Below are 23,115 nucleotides of genomic sequence, written 5' to 3'. Positions count from 1 at the left end.
CAAGGGAGACTCGAGTGAGTATTATTGGTGACGACTGTTTGGTATAACTTACCAGCTACTTTTAACGTTTTTATGAATAATTGGCCAGCGTTTCATTCTTATCTCTCTATTCTGCACATAATACAAACTTGCCAACCTTACCTGTACTTGACGATAGTCCTCTTGACGGGAGCTTCTACCATTTCAAACTCGCCACTCGGCATGTAAGAGACGAGATCAACAGAATTGCTCGCGTTCAATAGATCAACACGGAGTCCGTCATACGTCCATGAACCGAAGTGGAGATCACATTTTTGGTCGTCAAATGGAAAGAATTTGATGTCAATGGCACAACGACTCCTTAAGATTGTTGGAGCATACCTTATGAAATCGTAAAGCATACATGTGGTGTCACTTTTTTTAACCCTCTTTATTCTATGCCTTATTTTTTTCGCTATTCATGAGTGGTTACAAAAATTTTCAGGGACGGAGGCAGAGAGAAATTCGGTGACTTCTCGTAAAGTTTCTAATCTCAAATATGCTGACGTCCCGGATGGACTCTCCAACTACTGGGCTGCAGTTAACTCGTTGTTGAGTCAGGCCACATAGTCCATAAGGTTCATGTGTAACAAGACTTCTGTATTGTCTCGCAGATACTGTTCCTTTGGTAATACCTAAAAACTACATGAAATGGGCGATGAAACCAGAGTAACCAGTCCTACTTGGCAGTATATGTAATTTAGAGTGGAAGAGGATTAATGAGCGATTGCTGAACTAAGAGTCTATTTTAAATATAGTCTGCTATCCTTCGTGGTTTTTTATCTCGTTCCCAACTAGCAAAAAAAAAAAAAACCACGTGGCCTAGTATGCCCCTACTTGAGTTGAAGAATAACCGGAAATATTCCTCAAACGATTTTCCCTGTTTTTAAACCGTACGTCCAAACGATGAAATCGTTTGAAATGAAATAACCCTAAGCATCTCTTTACACTCAGATGAATTCTCAGATCCGTCTACACTAGTGCGTCTTCAAAAGGCTCCATTTTCGACCGTCCACAGTAAAACGATATGCCTGCGTTTTCAGATGTCTCCACTTTTGAGAGTGTTCTTGAATCGATTCGTTTTGTTTTCGAGCGTTTTAGTATGGGATGGAAGGCCAAAACGAGTCGGAAAGTATTCGTTTTCAAACGAAAACGCAAGCGTAGACGTGGTTCAGATTTACCATACTCATATTCCCATAACGTAGTCTTATTGTCAACTTACCAGGTGTTAGTACCATCGCTGGACAGAATCACTTTCGTTTTAAACTGGTCCATATTGCCGCTTGTTATTCCTGTATTTGCACTGGAGAATACGTATGAAAAAAATTAGAAATTTCAAAAACGAACTACTTTCGCTGCTATTGCTATTTTTCCCTTTTAGCCTCAGGGCTAAGAGAAATACAAGACGGAAAAAGAACTGGAAGGCATTGAATTACAGAAAAAATTCAAAAACCTCTATGTTTAACTGATAAACATTTCACCAAGGTGTAAATTACATGATAATGGTATGGTTAAGCAGAATTCTACTTACTTGTTATAGAGCACAATATCTGGAAGCCACACCATTTTGGGATCTACGTTGATGGACTTAATACCACCATAATGAGAGGCATTCCAGCGCAACAAGTGATTGTTCCATTTCTACGAAATGTTGGTCATAAAAAGTAGAAATACTGAATTAAAACGAGTAAACTTTTCCTTAGAAGAGCAATGTCAGAAATTTTTTAAGTAACTAGTCAGCGTTAGATGGATTTTTTTTATCAAAAGAGATTTGCTGGATGGAAGCTAGACATGGAAGGATTTTAAATTAGGGTCATTGCTCAACTTTTCGTTTTCTTCAAGACGCCTCTTTTAAAAATGAGTATTTAAGCAAGTACCGCGCTCAATTTCTCTTCCACAGAGCGAACAATGTTAAGGTACTAAATATTTTATTGAATTAACCTTGTTTAAATAAGAAGAGAGCGTTAGAATTAAATTACTCACTTGTCTTATCCAAACGTTACTCACTAGGACTTGATTCTTTTCATCCTGTGATTAAACAAAGTCAAAAGAAAATATTAGCACAAAGTTCTACCAGGTGAAATGTAATAACTACCCAAAAGGCATATATGTATAACCCTCCATAGTAGCTTATGGCAACATACCGGTCTGTAGCAGTAAATTTCCCTTTCCTTAAAAATTCTAAGTTGGATGCAAGTATGTGGGATACAGAAAAAGGTTGCCATGGTATACTTACAGCTTATTGGCTTAGTGTTAGGGTTAGGGGGTTTACGAGGTTCTGGAAAAATTCTAAGTTGGATGCAAGTATGTGGGATACAGAAAAAGGTTGCCATGGTATACTTACAGCTTATTGACTTAGTGTTAGGGTTAGGGGTTTACGAGGTTCGTGAATTTCATCTCGGTTTCCTCTCAAGTTTGTGTTATTACCGTTTTATACAGTCGATTCAGTTTAAATGGTTTGTAAAGCGCGTGTGAGGCGATTTTGTATTTGCAGATAGTTGCGCAACTCTGAGAAAATTCAGTACCTGAACCATGGATACCGCGTTAAATTTCACTTAAAAACCGATCATCGCGTCGAAATTTGTGCGATATCGCTTTTTCGCGCAAATTTTAAAGTGAGATTCTGTCGTTAAACGGTTGCTTTTGAAACTCGCAAACGCGCACCGTTTTTCCTCGAATAAGCGTCCGGGCGTTCATTAAAGAAGGAGGACACTTGGAAGGAGGGCACTTATTATCCTCCTGTACTAATTCTGCAGTAGGAGAAGCTTGAGATTTATAAATAAAGCGGCAATAGAAACAGGTATCTTTTGCACAGAATGAAGTAAACTTGGATGTGCGTAGAGAACTGAGTAATTAAATAAAGAAGAAAAGACAGTTCGAGAGTCTTCAGTGGTGCTTTCCGCCGAGCGTGGTGTGCCCGATAGCTCGTTACCTTCAACATTTGATATCGCAAGATAAGCCTTTGAGTGACCTTTCTCTCTCGATTAAATTAAATTCAGAGATATATTTCTCTCAGTCCTTCATTCTTTTAGCGTAGTTTGAAACTAAGTTTTTGTCAAGCATAGAGCTTGTCGAATTTGTACACCTGGTAGATGAGAAATAAGAATTAATGTATTGGAAGATCTCTGTCTTTTTGTAATGCGTTTGCATGTTAAGAGTCGATTCCCTGTCATATCTCTCGCCTTTGTACTCTTTTGTGTCCAAGAATATAATTTCTGAGTCGGATATTTCAGCTGTGTATTTGATTGTATCGTAGTGGCTGTTTGCGCTCACCTTACAAGTTCTTCCATGGTGTATTTGGTTGTGCTCTACAGACAGAAAACGTCGTCAAAATACCTCTTCCAAACTAGCGGTTTAGTTGTGCTCTAGTTGATAACACCTCTTTTTTTTGTCGTGAAAATATTGGCAAAAGCTATGGAAGTTCCGTTGGTTTGTTAAAAACAGTACAGCGTTCCCCGAATAATAACAACATCGGCGCACAAAGCATACTGGTTGAGCATGGTCTTTTAAGAAAGCGAGGAAGGAGGCTAGGCACTTATTCGAGAGAGGCGCCTGTTTGACAATTTGGCCAAGGGAGTAGGCGCTTATTAGTGCGTGGTAGGGCGCTTGTTAGAGCGTTGGCGCTTATTGAGGAGATAAGGTAAACCACTTAACATTACTTACCAGTTCGACGAGCTGAGTGTAGGCAATACCAAAGATAACTTTGATAGCAGCGTTCTTGTTTTTTACTGGTCTGACTTCCTGGCTGTAATTCTCAAAAAGGTCTTTGACCAGCCTAAGTTCGTCGTCGTCACTTTTCTTGATTGCATCTATACCGAAAATAAGTTAAAAGTTATTGGTTAGTGCGAGTTGCGTTACGTCATTTTCAAATCATGTCATTATCATGTCACGTCACGTCAACTCGTGTCACGCATGAACTCCTGTCGAGAGCACTGACCAACATTGCTTTCTTTTCTGATCATCGAGAACCCCTAAAATGTTGCATATATATATACATATATATATATATATATATTTTTTTTTTTTTTTTTTTTTTTAATAGGAGTAAGCATGTGGCTAGACTATCAGCTTTATACATCTCTCAATGAACTCTTCTCGAAAGGAACATGTGTACAAAAGTTGTGTAGGAGTGTATCAAGTGCTGGCTTGCTTATTTCAAAGTCCTTTGGGCTTATTTTACTTTATTTAATCCAGTCTCCCACTCTATAAATCTAGATAGCGTTTAATCTTAAAATGAAAATGCATTCCTTTTTCATTTGCATTTTCACTCTAATCGATTGAAATGGAGTGAAATTATTGAAAAAAAAAAAGAGGCTGTCGCCTGGTTTCTTGATAAGACGTTGATGATTTAGTTCTGCCAGTATTTAAGGCCCGTTTCATGGTAGAATAAATCGCTATGTTTTAACTTAAACATAAACGTGTTGGAAAGCTTCTAGTTAAATTGGAAAGATAATCCAGCGGATTTTTAAAAAAAATTTTCAGTCTTCAATTAGTTGCGGGGAAAAAATTACTTAGCATAAAAAAGTTATCAATTAAAATGCGACCTCATGCCACTGAAAGTTGTGTAGGTAACCACCCTGAACGAAAACAACGCGAAGACCAATTTTCATACTCTCTGGATTAAATAAATCGAATGTTCTAGAAAGGACTGTCGAAAGCATCGTAGCTGGATGGCTGAGAAACTCGAACAAACAAACAGATACTAAGAGGGAAGTTACAGCCTTTCTTATTTCAGGTGAAAATTAAGACCTTCACAAATTGTTGGTTTTTCATTTTAAACCGGGAACTTACTTTCAACTACAGTGTAGAATTAGAATTTGTAACTCAGTTTCACTACATGAAAACAGCAGGAGGTAATGGTTAAATGAAAAAAAGAGTATTTCTTGAATAAATTTAGCGAATATTTTGTGAACACTGATCTTGTGGTTAAAATTATAATATTACTTTAATAACAGCACACATTTGCTCTCGGAGCACTGATGAATATCTGTTATGTTTTAAATGAGTCACTACTTTCGCCAGAACAAAGAAGAATGTAATACGTTGTAGGATTATGAAATAGTTGAATACCCTAACCTACCTACAATTGTTGTGGAGGTAATTAAAAGAAAGCCGAGGAGAATCGTCAAGTGATCGCTATACATCTCGACTGGGACGAAGAAATGCGGCAAATTACACTCAAAGGCCAATGTATTACGTCTCCAAAAAGTTTAAACTTAAATCCTAAGACCAGTAAAATTGTTTTCCTCGAGTCGAAAATCCATTTGAAATTTAGACTGACTGATAATTAATTTTACCACGCCAGATCAACCTTAATTAGACTCAGAATATTGATGCAAATAAATGGAAAAGCTACACGAGTGACGTCATGGTATAAACATCCTATAGAAGTGATCGCACGAATAATAAAATAATGACGCCATGGACGCGTCGTTCAAGAGATCTCTTAGGAAAGTCTGCCCGGGAAACAATGATCTATGTTTTTATATTTCTTGGACACTGCTGTTCTTCCTTACGCAACTCTCAGCGGTGCCAGAGATTCTCGTAAAGAATTTATGAAGTGTTGATACCTTTGTGGTTTCAAACGAACCAGTTAACGCTAATTTCGATCTCTTTTCTAAATATAACGTATTCCCTCATCCTAAAAAAGAAACGAGTTGTTACAGCCGCACGGTGGTTTTCTCGCGTTCTATGATACGTGTATCATCTTTCTTTCAGGGCTATTGGGGTTCAACACCAGGACAGATTGATCTAAATGAGTATGTTGGACCGCAAGAGGAGAAGAAAAAAACTGCCTGAAAGGTATGGTGCATGATTAACATTACTGATTCTAACACCGCTTCTTTTGAGTGTGTCAGACATGGTAATCATTAGTAATTGTATTGCAGTTGAATTCAGGTCAATCACAAGCAAGGAAAGATGCTCTCTCTCAAATAAAATCCCTTTACTACTCCACTTACGACCTCGTCGTTTATGGTCTTGTGGAAAAAAGATTATGAGAATCATTAGTATAAGGATAAGAATAAACCAATGACAATCCGCGATTAATGACGGCTTAAGTAGAGAATCAGTGATATGACTTCTTTGTTCTTCGCGTCTCTCATTCTTGCGACTTTGATGTGCGAAAACATGGTTCAAGCGTTTGTATTCTAATCCTAACAAGGTGGCAGGCAATTACATCATTTTGCCGCCCGTGAAAATTTAACACCATCCAATCAATAATTACCTGCTGCAATTAGGGCTGGTGAAAACTCTTTGTCACCATGATATTTGTCGAAAAGATATAATTTTTTTTGTCAAAAACAGGATATAAAATATATGATGGGGAGGTTGGCTAGGCACTTAAGATGCGTTTTATAGACTTTTTCGGAAAGTATTATTTACTGAGAGCTTAAGGGTGTCCACGATTTTGACCGTGTCTTGTCTTTCTGGATATATTTGTACCGATGACTCAAAAATGACTCTTGGCTGCTTTTGTATGAACCCCAGAAATTAATAGGAGAAAAGGTATGTTAGAGTCTTTACTCGGTTTACATGATTTACGTAGACATGTTTCTCGCAACTCAATATGACTTTCATTGTACTTTACACAATTTTACATGGATGAAGGCATTTCTTTTCTCCTCGACCCTAAGGGTTTTCAATGTACTTAAGGCGATTTCTCTACCGATAAACGCCAAACCGCAAATATTTGGTAAACATATTCTAAGAAAGCGACTTATTTAAACAGATTCGAACAGTCACAACTTGCTAAAAAAACACAGGCTCGTATATGCCCCACAAGAAACATGTTTTGTCGCTCACTTATCATGAAGCATGTGGCCTAGAGGTAGACATTAGCGCACGTAGAAGACATTTCCGAAGTACATTTAAGTCGAAACATAGTAGGGCAAAAAAACATGCGATATAACCATTTCACTTCAACAGTCTTACAGCATTCAATGCCAATTAAAATTGAAAAACAAACGAAGTTTCCCTGAGAAAAATTTCTAATGGACGGAATTCCGAAAATGATATCTAGTTCGCTGGAAATTTTTCAAGCAGCTGACCATAACCAATTTACATATATGAACATAATTTCTAAGAAAGGTGCCAAAGTCACTAAAAGCAGATCGTGAAGCATTGCCTACGCATTCTTAGATGGCTAAACTTGAAATCAATACTATCTTTACATTACAAAATGGGCACCAGTTTTTGTCGCACTTTGTAAATAATCGTCGATCTTTGTAAAACCAAGTACCTCACGCACACAGTCTAATTTAAGCCTGTTTGTTATCCATCAGTAAAATAACCGAATAGATCTTAGATCTCGGCTGTCAATTAAATATGCGTTGTTTCTATACAGACTATTAAAATCTTGACCAATTCTTAGCGATCTGTTGAGTCTCACGCAGGAACTAAACATACAAAAGTCTTATGCGCTAGTCAGCGGTCTTACCAAAAAGTTAACAGGAAGTGAAGGAAGGAATGACGGAGTAATGGATTAGTGGATAGAGGGAGTGAATTTTGGGTCATAACAACAATTTTTAAATGGCCTCCAGCCATTTTACGAGTTAAAAAGGGGTTTCGCGGTGTCAGATATTGTAAGATAAGCATACCATTTTTAAATTAAGAACCAATCACCTACCCCCTTTTCGAAGCCTACGCTTAAGATGTCTCGTAAATGATATATTATTGCTATTCTTATCCCCGACGTAATTTTTTTTTCTTCACTCCGCCCTCTGCCTTAGCACGACTCAGGTGTAAAGGAAACAGAGAATACTACTACGCAGGCTTCCTGAGTGAATCTGGATTATTGAAAATCCCATCCAAACGAGTTTGTGATATTTATCCAAGTAAATGAATGTTTTCTTTCAACCAACTGATACAGCAACCGCAAATATTGAGGAACCCTCTGCACTGAGTATTCTCCATAGATTCTAAAACAGGAAGTAGCATGGAAAATGCCATTTTACTGAAATTGGTGAATTGTAATGTAATTTGTCCGAGAAAGAAAAGAAACTGCATCTTTTACTTTTTAAAACCCAATCGATCCAGTTCGAGGTCATGTTCTAAACAACATTATCAAATTTTCAAATAAAATTAAAAGGGAAAATCGCTGAAGAAGGTATATCTTTCTAGTACGGGAAAAATGCGTTATTGTAAAAATTTGATTTTTTTTATGAGTTCTCAAAGAATGAATAACGAAAACATAGCTTTAAGGGCAAATAAATGATATAGCAAATGTTTCATTATTCTCTGTGGCTCGGGATAATTTATGTATCCTTTCAGTAGTCTGAGGACTATTAATTGCCTCGGGAAATCAATTGAATTCTGTTTCGTCAATTTACTAAAAAGCTTCTGCGGGCTATTATTTGAGTAATTTCAAAAATCGAAAGGTTTAAACGCCGCTTTGTTGTTTTGAATAGCAGCTTAAGCGATTCCGTTATTGTAAGTTGTTGTTCGAGATAAGAGTTTAGATTGAATTCCGCAAATAATTCCTTTTCCTTTTAGGCAAATCAGTTTCAACCTGTAATGCGGCTTTTAGATTACGGTAAATGTACTTTGTGTTTTGTACGAACTTGATGTTATCAGTCTAAAGTCTTGTGTATAACTCATGCATTTTTTTTTTCATGAGAAGCTGACACGTTTATGAAACATTCATTAAGTGTTTTGCGACACGCGCGTGCTTTCGTAAAGTGAAAAAGGTAAATATACTCTAGATTTTCGTCTCAAATTGTATAATTCATTTAAGCTGGCCAAAGATTTTTGTCAAAAGTGTTCCGAGTGTTCAGTCTGCTAAGTAGTCAGGTAATGGTAAATGGTACTTAATTCAAAAGTAAAAAATGAAAGATGCTAATAACCAGAGTGTCGTACCCAATGTGCCATTGTAACCATCTTCCTTGGTTGTGTTTGCCACCAAATCCTTTTGTAGTTCACTGGACTTTGTTGTAGTCGCGTTATTACCATCTAAACTTTTGCGGTCGGTATTTATTCCATCGCCGTAGCCTTGTATACCAAGCCAAATTATAGCAATGAACAGATGCGAGATGCGAACAGCTTCCAGTGTCATGTTTGTGCCGTGAATACAGCCCTGAGTGTGCCTTCCCAGAAAAAAGAGTGTGCGGAAAGCAACGAAGCACCAGGGAATCGGAAAAATCACACCTGTTGTCTACGAGTTTAATATACGCGAGCGGATGAAGTGCACTCCTTAGCTTTTGGGAAAGGATTCAAAACGCCACTAGAGGGTTCTAAGCCAATGACATGGAATTTTATTTATTGATCCGACGATACTGTTATTTATTCCTTCGATATCAGATGATTGACATATGGTTCATGAAGTACGCCAAAAGACAACCATGAACCGCGAGAGACGAAGTAAACAAACACTATAAATTGAACTGAAATGATTTAGAAGGAAACCAAAGCTGGAAGAATTTTGAAATTTTTTTGTTAGTTAGGTGTTCTCTCTGAACGCAGTTAACGATAGACGGCTTTGAATTTGTTTCTTTACCGGAATCTGTGAAACGGGGAAACATCTGGAATTAGAGGTATCTGTTGTTATCAAAACTCGGCATGTAAATCAGGTTTGGAACCCCGCAATGTTGTATACCACAAGATTATGCCGCTAAGATGATAAAAATTTATCCTTCAAAAAGTACATAAATTTCAAATCCTATTGACAAAGAACTTTAAATATTTTTTCCGCGTAAAAAACCGCAGTACTGGGTTAATTCACCAAGACTTAAAGACTGACATTGGTGTTGACTAGCGCTTGTGCATCGTAATAAATACACTAACGAAGTCGTGAAAATCAAGCATAACGGAGATTTGAGTCGAAATTGTGTTCACTTCCCAATGTACTGCATGAATATTCTAAATTTTTCGACCAAATATCGTCGAGGTTGGAATTTTAGATCCATGCTGCTCAAGCGAGCGTGCATAATTGTTCATCCCACTTTATCCTTTGGGATAAAGACCGGATTTGAAAGCAGTACAAACTAATATTACATTTTGACCAAAGTTGTTGCTAGTATACGGTAAGATAAAGTGTGCAATTGCGGCATTTTGGACTCAATTCTTTTCTGACGAACGGCTTTACGTTGTTTTGATTTGGGTTTGGACTCAAGAACGGTGATTGACGATATGTAGTTCGCATGCTCATAATTCTTGCTTGCTAATGCCAAAACACTGTTCTCCCAATTCCCTGGCGCTGGTTAGGCCAGTATTCACGGAGTGTACAGACACTGGGCAAGATAAAGCGACTTTGAGCGACAAAGTTTCATGGAAAGAGACTAAAAATGAATACCTGCGTATATCGCCAAAGTGATGATACATGCGAAAGACAAGATGCCCGCCATTTTCTTCCTGGAGGCGTTCTCCTGCAAGGTTTCAGTCACCTGTTATGTAGACAGAAATTAATATTTAACAAGGCATGTTTGACGATATTGACAAAATTCACAATGCCTTCTTAGTTTGGTTAATTTGAATACCGACCATGATTTCAATCAGCCGGAACGTGGAAAGCAGAAAGAGGCGAAGAGTGTTAGGTAGGTAGTCTTTTTTTAGCTAGCGGTACGCTGTCTCTGGAGCAAAGCATGGTCTTTATACGACTTCAGAAATGTAAGTTTTTCTACGATAACGACGACTGTTTTTCATCTTCAGTAATGTAAACTATTTTAAGTGAAAGGTGTTGAAAAGAATTAAAGGAAAATGTGCAAAGCCCTTATTATTACAAACTCCTTATTACAATCTGTGGTCTCGAGGGAGGAATAATTGGGATTTGAGTAATGTTTTTCTTTTTGTCCGCTCAGAAACAGCCCACGCTTACTTAGTGCAAATTCAATATCGACAATTCATCGTTTTACTTCCTTTGAATTTTTGAGCTATGAAGTAACACTTGTACATCTTTATGTCGTGAAATTGATATCGATTGTTTTTTGAAAGAACCCGATATTAAACTGGTGATTACCATGTAAGAGATGAAATACTTTTCAGAGTGAATATTTCTCTGGCTTGACAAAAAACTCGAACAAAGGGAAAAAACGTTAAAACACCTAGGAAAAAATGACGTACGTGAGTTTAGTTTTTGAATAGAATAAAGTAATCGATAAGGCATTCTAGTTCAGACTTTCTCAAGGCCCGTGCGATCCTCTTCAATGAAAAAAAAGGTGTTTGCAAGGTAATTAGTTTCGTTCATAAATCTTTAGTTCACACGGGGGTACTGCACATATGGAAAAATAATAATAGAAGCACAGTTAGCTTTAAGGTAAGCCACGAGATGATAGCCAAGTGAACCTTTCAAACCAACGTTTCGGTTTTTTCATTAAAAGTGTCCCATTTTATTTGTGTATAACCTTGTGTGGACCTTAAATAAAACGAACTGGCGTCCTTTGTTCAAGCTCTTTTCTTTGGTTATCATTTTCGTATGAACTCTAATTCTACTAAGCCTCCTTCAACCATTAAGGGGATTAGATTACCTCCAAACTTGTAAAAAGAAAATATATTTTTGTTTTATTGTTCTGATGGGACTTAAGTCAAAGTTGTTTTAGTTGGCTGGCTTATTATAGGGTTTACCAGCTGTTTTCCAATAATTTGGCACGACCACGGCTTCCAATAGTGAGTTGCGCAATTTATATTATGGACAAGGGACTTTATATGTCTCTAGAAAATAAATGACTTAGTTGCTGGTAAATATGGAAGGACCCTTATGATCAACAAGTGTAATTTTGTTCCATTTTGAAACTTCAGACCCATAAAACTGATAGCAGATGCATATGAATTGATCAGGCCTGCGGAATTTGTTATTCAAATAAATTTATATCAGTCATTCTGAGAGCAAGAATTAAAAAAAAAAAATGAGTGATACAGAAAGAACTGATTAATCCTTTTTTTGCGTCTAGACATCCACTGCCGCCAAGTCTTAAGCAAAGGAATTAATGGGCGACTCAGTGAGGAGGTATCTGGAAGGTACTTCTGACGGTTGAGGGTTAAAAAAAAAAGCTGTTTTGAAAATAAACAGGTACACTTGAATTTTGGTGGTTGCTCTGAAGTGCAGTTAATCTCAATAACTAAAATCAAGAATTTAGTTTTAAACGAATTTTGCAAAGTAATATCACAATGTCGCATATTCTGGGACAAAAATAATGTTCGTTATTTTTTTGGGGACAAATTCAAACTTTTAGTGCCAGGCTCCTCAAACATAGCCACACCTCCACTGGTACTTCAGAAATATGTCGCCTGTTTACTTCCATGTAGACTAATCAAACCATTACCATGGCAGCCAATATTTACGAAGTGTGAGAAACCTAATTTTTAGGTACATAAATAGGAGCCTTTTGGAGAAAAAGTATGTCTTACATGAACGTTTGCTCTCGGGCAATCGAGGCTATATCGATAGTAAAATACAAACATCGGTAATAGACATCCTTAAAAGCTACATCTGAATAACAGTCACAGGTATTAAAGGCTTCTTCTACCATTATTGATATCGGTTACATGTTGTTTGTCAGTTTCACTAAAGGTCTCTTCGATTTACTACTTTGTCACAGGGGAGGCGCATATTTATTCCGTATCAGAATTATGATAATACTGACTCTTAATGAAAACGAAATTTCAAACTCACGTAGATCAGTGATATAACTTCGACCAGTTTCCTTCCTTCAGTTACTAAGGTCTTTGAATTATCAATCTGTAAAATTTAGCGCGAGCATGAGGCGGGAAGTGAGACACATTGATTTGAATCGTTTTGTATACAGAGGACAATCATCAGCATTATAAGAGGATCTCAATAGGTGATGGCTTTTGCGGCTGACAATTTAAATTGTGGCCATTTTACGACTAACGGTTCAATTCTTTCGCTGAGTTACTATTGAAAGTAAAGAAATTACAGTTAACAGCAAACAATGTTGGCATTGCAGTATCCAATTTTTTTCTATAAGGCTGTTCACAATTTAACACAGCTCCAAACTTTAAATGATCCAATCAAATGACGAGGAAATGCTGATTGCAGAATATCAACCAATTAGTCAATGCGGTCAGTTAGACAAAGGAGGGGAAAATGTTTGGACGGACCGTGGAATTTTCCTTTGAGCTAACTTCTGCGAGCGTGGGAAATCTTCAGGAAATCGTCATACATATAATCGTACAGAACATCTGTCTGTTTTCTTTCAATTTTACTTTCAATGGGGTTATGATGCAAGGTAGATCATCACTGATTAAGTGTCTCTCTTCCTACGGTGACCAGATGCTTTGAAACCACACGCTGGTCACGACATCTTCATTAAGAGCCTTTTCAAACCGAGTTACTTCGATAGAAGCAAAAAACCCAACCGTCATATGGTGAGCGGATGTGACTCAGTTTCAAAAGTTAATCTCAACGGGCGGCTAGACACTTTGAATTCGAATGCTTCAACTTCCCCAGACTTCTAATTATGAGTTAAACACCAAGATTTTAATTTTCTTCCTAAGGTTCCCAGTTTCTTATGGATCAATCCACATGCTGCGATCGAGAGACTTTTCAGTTTGTTGACTCTTGAAGCTCTTTATCAGTGCGCTTTGTTTGAGGTAATAACTGTTACTCGTGTTAATTGACTTTCTCAGCTAACCAAGTCAGACCGGTTTCTTTGTGGGAGATTTTTGGTTAAAGGTGAAAAAAATCGTCTTAATAAATTGAGGCACGAGTTAAGGATGTGGTTAACAGAGCTGCTTTACGACGTTTTCAAACGCTTTGAAATCTTTTAGAACTTCTTTTATTGTCAGAATTCTGGAAAGACATCGAAATCGTTCAGTTATAATCAGAGATCAGTACCTCATAAATACAAAATTTATGAACCGAGACGAAGTCGAGATCCATAAAAAACACAGAAAAGAAAGAGACTTGGCTTTAATAAAGAGTGTCATCATTTGTTTCACAATGTAGGCACGCAGCATGCGACATTTCGGCGCCACAGTACCTGCCCATGATAATCTGCGAGGGAATATAATCATCTCTTTCTGATGCCTGTCTTAAGTTGTTTTGATTTCACATTACTTCCTAAGTCTTTTTATTTTTTTAAAGAGGAACTTCCTTCTAAATCCTGCATGTTTGCCTTAATTGCACTTCGCAATAAGATTTCAAAGGTGGAACCATATTTCAGTCTTTTCAAGTTACATCTTTAAGTGTAAATTTTTAATGAATTTTCTACTGTGTATTCAATTGATATCGAGTGTGATGTCGATCGCTGAATTTTCTGTACTTTTCAAAACAGGTGCATGTACTTTCTCTTACTTAATGACAATGGTCCTTAAAATTATAGAGCTTGTCAAGTTACTCACCTACTGGTTGCCAAAATTATGGATCAAATAATTCTATAGTCTGGCTAAACTCCAACTTTAAAACTCTGTTCAAGCAGCTAATTGTGTCTGAAAATGCAAAGTAGATGCTGGTTTCTGATAGAGATGTCAAGTAAATATCAAGCAATTTGTGGTATCATGCATCGTGAACTTTCAGACATGCAAACTAGTAATGATCACTAACTCATTATATTGATGCTTTAAAACTTACGTGTTTTTCAGTCTTCGTCTAATACATTAAGAAAAATCATTCAAGCCACTGCGTATTAAAAATTGGTTTTTCAATTTCTATTTGTGCTGCTGATATATCCATTTGTTGAGTGAACTGTATCAGTCATGCGCGCTGTGGTTGGCGCCTGATGCCTTTGTAGCGACTGGTTAGTTTCGCGCCAAAAACCAATCACTCGATGAGTCCAAGCGTTTGTTATGTCTTAAAAAAGCCATCTTATATATTATAAATACACTGACACGAACCAGAAATATATTCCGTATGATTCACTGACAAATATTTAACCTTCACTTTCGTTGAAAATTTCCAACAGTAGAGTGATAAATGTTTACTCCTTACACTAAGAATTCTTCGCATCTGAAAAATAACACCCATTTCTCGTGCATAAGATCTGGTTAAGTCTAAGTCCCTTTGAAAAACAACTGCATTGTCTTTGTTTACTCTGTTTACGCTTGTGGGCTAGAATTAATTTCGTTTCACCTATTTCGCTGGCTATTTCGGTCTATTTCGTGGTTGCACTGAACTTTGCAACACCATGGAAATTTCGCTGTATTACAAAAGATTGATTTTGAAGCATTGTATTTGCGAACCTGGTTATCAATTAAAAGATGCAAATAAAAATTGCCTAACCTAAGTAATCAGCTCCCGAACTTATTGGTGAAAAAGAAAACAAAACAATGTTTGAATAAACCTTTATTTGTTATTATCCCATTACAAGTACCACATCAATTATCAAGTTGAGGTAATTTTTCTGCTGTAATTTTAAGACCAATACTAAAGATTCATTAGCATTTTTGCATTTATATTTTAAATAAGGCTAAGAAACGAATTTCCGCAATCAATCAACTTGTCTATCCACCTCCATATGAAATTTCCATACGGATAGATGCCATTGGCCATTGGCCATTAGAAGACGACTTTTAGAATTTAATGATGAGACGGCTTTTGTCTGTTTTCTCGAATCATTATTCCTACGCCAAAGGACGTTTCGTGTCATTTTCAACTTTATTTTTGGAAATTGGAGCGTTGAATCTGATACCGTGTATTGCAACGTGTGGGGTGTTTGGACCGCACGATGGTTGATTTCAAAATTTCCAATTTCATTGCAAGAATAGATCACTTAATTCTGCAAGTCTAAGAATCTCATTTGTTTTAGAATCAGAGATTCAGAGATCCAAACGAACAGAAAGAGGTAAATGTTAAACGGTGAGTAAATTTTATACATACAGTTCTCAGACAATTTTTGATAATAAGGACCATTAGGAATATGAAATGAAAAATAAAACCTATAAAGAGTATTTCAGTATTTATTTAGATATAAATCATACAAAAGAAAGGTGCTGAATTTCTATCAATAAGAAAGAAAGTTTGCTTTCGTGACTTTTAGAATCGATCTGGCTCGAGCGTCACCTGCCTCCATATTGGATCAGCACATTATTTACCAAGGAAAAAAACATCAAACGAAAAATCCATCCAAAGAGCATACAATGTCGATTCGCTTATCACAAACTTGTTTCCGTAAGATCAAGAAAAATGATATTCCAAAATTCGTTGCAAAGCAGCATTTATTTCCTTGCAGTGTATGTTTCTTTCCTTTTTCCTATAATTCTAGCCAATAGCAATCTAAGAAGTGTGATAGCATCTAAGAAGTTAATGGCACTCTTAAGATGCATAGATGGGTTGCTTCGTTAAAATACGACTTTAAAAATATTTACCTTTGTTTTGTATAAAAAAATTTAATGGTTAAAGAGTACCTTGGATGAATCTCAACCAATTTTTGTTAAAGGCTAATTGTCCGAGTCGAGAAAAGTTGACCACCAACCAAAAATAGAAATAAGTTAATCACAAACAGCATCTGACTTACTGGGCGGTTTTTGTCTTGATTTCACATCCGAAAGTAAGAAGGTTATTGTGATTAATTTTCCGAAGTTAAAATGGGCTTTTCCTGTGTTTTATACATTTGTAAATTTTAGAATACATTGTAAGACACGAAACTGTAATAGACGATCGTAAACTCACACTTCTGAGGAAACCGAAGGCGTACTTGAGCGCCATGTGACTCTATCCTAAGCCGTTGTGTAAATAAAAGTAGCAATGTTTACCTTAATTGTTCTCAGATTATGTCGGTTTTTATTTGCCATGTCTCCAATTATCAGAAAAGAATTCAAGTCTCTTCTTTTACAATTTCAAACTGTGGTGTCTATCGAAACACGCAAAGCTCCCCGCATAAAAGAAAGTTAAATTGAGCGGGTCATTATATTATGCGCCAAACGAGGAAAAAAGAAAACGAGAACCTAAACAACGCGCAAAGAAGATTAACTTTGGTTAAATTTTGTGCGGTGCACTTAATACGTGGGAATTCCAAATCGGCAACGAATGATTCATGAGAGCAACAAAATAAATTAGTTTGGTTGCCCAGCTTTTGAAATAGGGACGACCTAACTCTGTTGTAAATTTTGAGTACTGTCAGTTTTATGTTTTCATATGGTTTTGAACTTTCTCTTCATATTGTTCATTATTTTTTCATTTTTGCATCCATGCAAATTATGAGCATGGAGATCAAAACAGATACTGAATATTACTAACCTGAGTTGATTTGTCTGTGTTTTCATTGAATAGTTCTATGGATATCCCTATTTAATTTATTTTACCATGAGATCGTTCACTGTATAATTTAAGTGTTGTTGACGTCGTTTTTATTTTCAGCGTCCAACCCCTTTGGTAATTATTAGTATTATTATCATTTCATTAGCATCATTTTTTGATTGTCATTATTATTAAAAGTGTGTATTGCAGACGTATATTTGTTTTTTTTGGCCCAGGTCGGAGCATTTCCTTAGCTGAACTTCAAGTTTAAGAACTTAATCATTTTTCTTCTTATATATTATACATACATGTTTACTTATACAATAAGCTGTTTGATTGGTTCTTACCTATGTTATATTGTAGGACGGATATGTAAATGCTGTCACCACGAAAAACTTTGCTTTTTTGTCATAAAAAAAACAAATGATACCATGTTGCCGTGTATCTGTTCAGTAACAGACCACAAACGACGACAAAATATGGCAAGAATACCATTGACACACCCAGCAGCGCCTAGCGTGCCGCTATTTTGTTCTTACGAAATTTTGACGTCATCTGTGATCTAGTGCTGAACACACACACTGGAAAATGAGACTTATCTTTTTTTGAATAAATAAATACCGTTTTGAAACCCGGCAGTTGTCTTAAATTCGTGTTGTAGTTCCAAATGAAAGTGATTCATTAAAGCTGAGATAAAATCTAAATAAGCTCTTTTATAACAGAGGTAGCCTGGAGTACTTGTATCTATCTTTGCCACTGGCAATGACTGGTAATCCTTTGATTTCGGAAACACAATTGAACATCTCTATGTGGCTGCTGTGTGTATTTTCCGAATAAATATTATTGCAAAGATAGTTTGGTTATTTCAAAGTGTTGTCGATAGTCAGATCAAAATTTGCATATTAAATAATGTATGTTATTATAAATGTGAAAATGAGATATTTTTTTATCGAGCACTGAAGGGAAATGAAGTATATATCTCTTACCTCTTCTTTAACGTCTCAAATACAAGCAAAGGACTATATTATTTTCCCGAGATTGCCGTAGAACTGTAGAGAAAGAAAGAAAAATCGTAAACCTTTTAGATGTAACTCTACAAATATATGATCGTTCCTTAACGAAAGCCGAAGTCACTGCGTTGTCGTGCAATTTGTGTAGCAAAAGCTATCCTTATATTTGAATATTAAAGTTCCAAAACCTAAGCTGACATAATTATGTGTCTACGCTATTATCAAGACATCGAGAAATTTTCCACTCAGTGGTCCATAAAATTCAGGATAAGTAAATTTTATTGACCAAGTAGACTCTTATTACGTTTGTGCTGTGGCTGGGTGTGAATAAGTAGCAATGTTAGTTTGAGAAATCTTGTAGATTTCTTTTCACAGGTCACCGCTCAAGGAAAGCTATGATTTTAGTACAGAATTCTATCCAGTTTCCAGATTAAGAGATCCTTATCAGCCCTTGAACACCCTTATAACCTCTCGAAATCCATTAGCAGCAGCGACCGGCTGTAAGTAAGGTAAATCTGCCACGAAAGGAGAACCAGTCTTAATATGCCTTTTATCTTCTAAGATATGGTGCCTATCCTTCTCTTTAGCAATTTCGACTCGGACGTTATAGGATTGTATTGAATTCAATCTATGTACTTTGAACTCACCCTGTTGTTATCGTGTTAGCGTGAAGCTCCTGAAAAGTAAACTCGCTAGGGAGCCATCTAAGTCATACTTGAAAGGATGTATTTATTGCCTCATTTATACTGTTTTCTTTTACTGGAAGCATAGAAAGGAAGGTCATGCTTATAATGGAAAGTCTTAAGTCTTTTTTATAGGATTACTGAGCTCTTTTTAATTAAATTTTGCGTTTGGTGAAACTTGGAGTAATTCGAGGAATCATTATGAAAGTGTCTGGAGTAGAAATAAAGGACGCAAGTATAGTTATTCTTTGGCGAGTTTTAATAATCTTCCACGGCGGAATTTTGTATTACTTCTATTTTGTATGTCACTGTGTGGGATGGAAACGTCAATTGTAATTGATGATTTGTTTAGCATAAGTCTCCAATAACTTTTGACAACAATAGTTTACGAATCATTCGAAGGTTATATGATTATTTGATCGTCCACCAGGGTTGTTTTATTGGTAATTTTAATATCAACGAGATTCCATTTGTTTATTTTTCAAAAATTTTAATAAAGGTGTTTAAAGTAGGGAATTTTTGCCACACTGATCTAAATTAAACCTTGTTTGCAAGCGCCACGCAAAATGCTTAGGAACAATACATTCTCCCTTGAGGTTTCCCGATCATCAAATCTGCATTAAACGCTTCCAACTAGACGCACGTTGTCATTGTTTTTCAAAAGAGTTATTAAGTTTTTTATACAAACAGCTCGACAATTTACAAAACCTACGTAAACATGATATGGCTTGCGCGTGTGGATTACTAGGAAAACTTATCGTACAACATTTTACACGGAAGAAGTTGTAACGGAAAGATTCGTCTGAGCGCTGAGTGTTTCTGGACTTTTTCAAGTAAGTGAGTAGACGCTGGAACCTAACTTCCTTATTCCATTCACAGCCTCATAGTGTAACTTAACCTCTCAAATAGCAAACATGTTATGTATATCTGGACTGGTTACGGTACTGATATTACATGTGAACGTGGCGACTTAATCAGATAACAAATGTTAGAATTTAGAACTAGGATCTTAAGCGTAACTAAGCGGCCGTCTGAATAATTGACCCTACTTTAAAATTAAACACGACAACTCGGACCAGAATTTTATGGAGCAACGAAAACCTGTAATGCAGTGCCGTCGTGAAGCTTTGAAATGCTACAAATGTACTGAAAAGTACCTTCCGCTATCGCAAAACCGGCATTGCAAATGGATCAAGAGTTACATCACGCATCTAGTTTTGCTTGTTTGATTTCTCCTTTTGTGGTAAACTATTCTACTTGGCAATTTGCATTGATTAGCATTCAGCGACTATTTTAAGTGACTCAATATGAGTGATTTTGTTTCAGTTATTGGATAATTGCCTTTAAAGAAAAGGTTAGCCGAGGTTTGAAACATAATTTGGTTATGTGAAATTACATAACTGTCCTGATGTCGATAATTCTTTTACATTTTGCATGAAAATCGAGAAATAGCTGAATGTCACTTGAGGGATCGATGAATAACCTGTTCGCGGGTTCAACTTAATCATCAATGACATTCCAAGTCCAGTCTCTTTACATTTATAGATGTTTATGGACAGGCCAAACTGATTAAAAATAACTCTTTTTAAACCGAAGAGTGAAAAATAAAGAAGACACTAAATACCGTTTCCTGACATGGTGACCTTGTTTTACGTTGCTCTCAGTGTGGAATATAAACAAAGGCTTCCCACTACGCATACTTAATGGGATTTGTCTCGGTTTAGCGACAGGCAAATACGTCGTAGTTAGGCTTTTTTCACACAATAAAATACCCGATAGAAATGCCGCACTTTGACTCTTCTTTGATATTTGCAAGTTAAAACACTTTTTTTTTCTAGCAAAACAGAAACGGGTTACAGGCGTGTAGTTATAAGGTTCATTTCCTACCCTGATCTTGGCGGACACCACTCAGAGTCCTTTAGAAACGTGATCCATTACAATTTGCCTCCTTGTTTTATGATCAGTCTTGTAAAATATGATAGAACTTCAACAACTTTCCTTAACTGAATCCAAAGTTAAGTTAGTTCTCGTAAACTGATTTGAGTTAACAGGAAGTCAGCGTTCATTACCATGACGTAGTGTGTTTGATGTAGCAAAATCAAATATTGAAGGTTACCAAAACATAAACTTCAGCCAATTATCTGTAGGAGTAAGAAAACAAATTCACACAGACCAAGGTCACCAGTTGTCACCAGGTGACAAAGTACGTCTTAGAAATATAAAAATATTTTTTAAGAAACGTTTCTCTACAAATGGTCAATCTTTCACTCTGATTCCGTGATAAGTTGCTTTAACAGTCTCCTTATTGAAATGCTGAAACTATGAGAGACAAACCTGGGAAAAGAGATAAAATTTAATAAGTTTTTTCGTAATTTTTATCGATTTAAGATAAGATCATTAAAAGAGGAGGCTGTTTTTAATTCAGAAATTTGATAAATGAAAACTAGTATATAAGAATTAGTTGGTATCCTGACTTGCTTACTTTTTGTTCATTTGTATTATTACTGTCGAGGAGTAATTAAGTCTGACATGAATTTTTCTCATCGTTCACGGAAATCTTTTCTATACATCATATCATCCAGATTTTCTTGTCACTAAAAAACCGATGAGGACTCACGCGGGGTCAGAATAAAACGATTTCAAAACAGAGATAAAGCGTTTTTATTAAAATCCCCATGAACTATAGTCTAGAAGTTTACAGAAAAGTCTGATTATTTTTCTCTAAAAATTGCTTTTGAGTATAATTTCTGATAAGTCGTGATGAAATGATAAAAAAATTATCAAGATAGAAATGGTTTTGTAAACGTAAGCGGTATTGAAATCTTTAAAAAAAGAATAATGGAGTAAGAAAAAGGGTTACAGGAAACCAATGACCCCTTTTTTTCGGTATAGTCTATCTTTGATCATCACTTACGCTCTGTTTTTTTTTCTTCCTCGTAAGACTTGTCTTTCTCAAGACAGAATTAGAGCAATTACCTCTGTATAATAAACATTAGAAATATTTTTTGGAAAGTGTTCTTAGCATCAATCATGAGAAGTGATTATGAATGTACAAGGTGTTGTTGCTCCTGTGCGTTTTTTTATCAACGTCAGTATCTAAGTGACTGCGTACTTACCCCTCCCCTGAACCCAACAAAAGTCAACTGATAACAAGTTAAGGTTAATTTTGGGTCTAGGGGAGGGGTAGGTGCTGAGGTACTGACACTGATTATCATGATTTTGGCCCATTTATATTAACATAATGTAAGATCTTGCTCAAGAAATTTTTCCTTAAAAAGAGTATACGACATTTCATTTCGAGATTACGCTCCAATTAATTTTCCTTGGCTCTTGAGACGCCTAAGAATTACACATTGAGGTCACAAGAATACATCAATCTAAAAATTTTAGTTTTTCCCCCTCATTTTTCTCTCACATATTATTCATCCACATGATATCTGAGAACTGCTGGGAAAGAGAATCGTTTAGACTTATCAAGTGAAGAGTCAACTGAAACGGCCCACGTGTTTCTTGTCATTAAAATTAATGCTTGTGACATGCGTGACTGATTCTCGCTGATGGCTGTATTTTTATACAATTTAATAAGAGCGAACAAGACCAGGTCTGTAATGTACAAAATGAAACTACATCGTGATATAGGTAAGATTTCAAGGTCTTTTGACGATTATTTCTAGATAGGATTTGGGATATTCTGAGCTATATTCTCGACATAAATAAATGATGACAAAATGCATATCCCTACACTCAGATCGTCTACAAAACATATTGGTTTATTTTGATTTCTGCTGGTTATAGACCAGTTTTGTCAATTTGTAACCGCTTCAAGTGAACGTTTGCATCCTTTCTCTACGAATAATTCATAAGCTGTCATAGCCTGTCACCCGGCTATTCAATCCGAAAATCTGTGTGAATGCAATCAATAAGAGCTCGAGAAGACTAAATATCACAACAATGGAGGTAAATTTTGTGCCCTCAGAAGTGTCACTGATCTTTAGACCTCTATGCATCGTTGTAAAGTGACAAATCATTTGACGTTAAAACCCTTTCTTAAAAACGACATTTAGCCATAAAACTGGCCAGAGAGGAGCTATATGAACTAGAAACTAGTATGATTTTTGCACAGTTCTCGGCAGCTTTGTCCTTTCGTGTTTACGCTCTTTCTCGAGTGAGGGTTTTTGGTTTGAAATTTTTGTCGGATCATCAATCGTTAGGGTTTGGACTAAATCAGATACAATTTTTAGCCTTACCTCGAGACTTCTTAAAGCTTCACTCGCAT

General features: G+C 36.3%; 2 protein-coding genes across 18 annotated transcripts in view; one reads left to right on the top strand and one right to left on the bottom strand.

Annotated features, from left to right (window-relative positions):
* The window catches only part of LOC131771615 (neuronal acetylcholine receptor subunit alpha-10), a 43,584-nt gene that overhangs the window by 3,743 nt on the left and 16,726 nt on the right, over positions 1-23,115 (top strand). For 2 of the 9 annotated variants that reach the window (XM_066161273.1, XM_059087445.2), the window contains exon 1: positions 15,477-15,766. The gene's annotated coding sequence lies outside the window, so the exon portion shown is untranslated. Of the gene's footprint in view, positions 1-5,736; positions 5,821-6,505; positions 6,526-9,092; positions 10,548-11,900; positions 12,020-15,463; positions 15,767-23,115 lie in introns of those variants that run through there. The other 7 variants (XM_066161266.1, XM_059087446.2, XM_066161262.1 and 4 more) reach the window with 7 other exon arrangements.
* LOC131771613 (neuronal acetylcholine receptor subunit alpha-2) overlaps positions 1-23,115 on the bottom strand; it is a 27,104-nt gene extending 3,989 nt beyond the window's left edge. The window contains exons 1-9 of one of the 9 annotated variants that reach the window (XM_059087439.2): positions 14,543-14,599; positions 14,314-14,400; positions 10,307-10,397; positions 8,875-9,006; positions 3,682-3,827; positions 2,002-2,046; positions 1,550-1,659; positions 1,241-1,321; positions 142-360 (exon numbers count right to left, since the gene is read on the bottom strand). In XM_059087439.2, the coding sequence (XP_058943422.1) occupies positions 142-360; positions 1,241-1,321; positions 1,550-1,659; positions 2,002-2,046; positions 3,682-3,827; positions 8,875-9,006; positions 10,307-10,358 (785 nt within the window). In that variant the 5' untranslated portion in view covers positions 10,359-10,397; positions 14,314-14,400; positions 14,543-14,599. Of the gene's footprint in view, positions 1-141; positions 361-1,240; positions 1,322-1,549; positions 1,660-2,001; positions 2,047-3,681; positions 3,828-5,098; positions 5,268-8,874; positions 9,007-10,306; positions 10,398-10,494; positions 10,653-12,622; positions 12,700-14,313; positions 14,401-14,542; positions 14,600-17,493; positions 17,529-18,132; positions 18,196-23,086 lie in introns of those variants that run through there. The other 8 variants (XM_059087440.2, XM_059087443.2, XM_066161247.1 and 5 more) reach the window with 8 other exon arrangements.

This window comes from Pocillopora verrucosa, chromosome 1 (assembly GCF_036669915.1).
Source record: "Pocillopora verrucosa isolate sample1 chromosome 1, ASM3666991v2, whole genome shotgun sequence".
NCBI classification, from domain to species: domain Eukaryota; kingdom Metazoa; phylum Cnidaria; class Anthozoa; order Scleractinia; family Pocilloporidae; genus Pocillopora; species Pocillopora verrucosa.
Note: the sequence above shows the minus strand (reverse complement) of the source record. Positions and strands in the feature narration are given on the sequence as shown.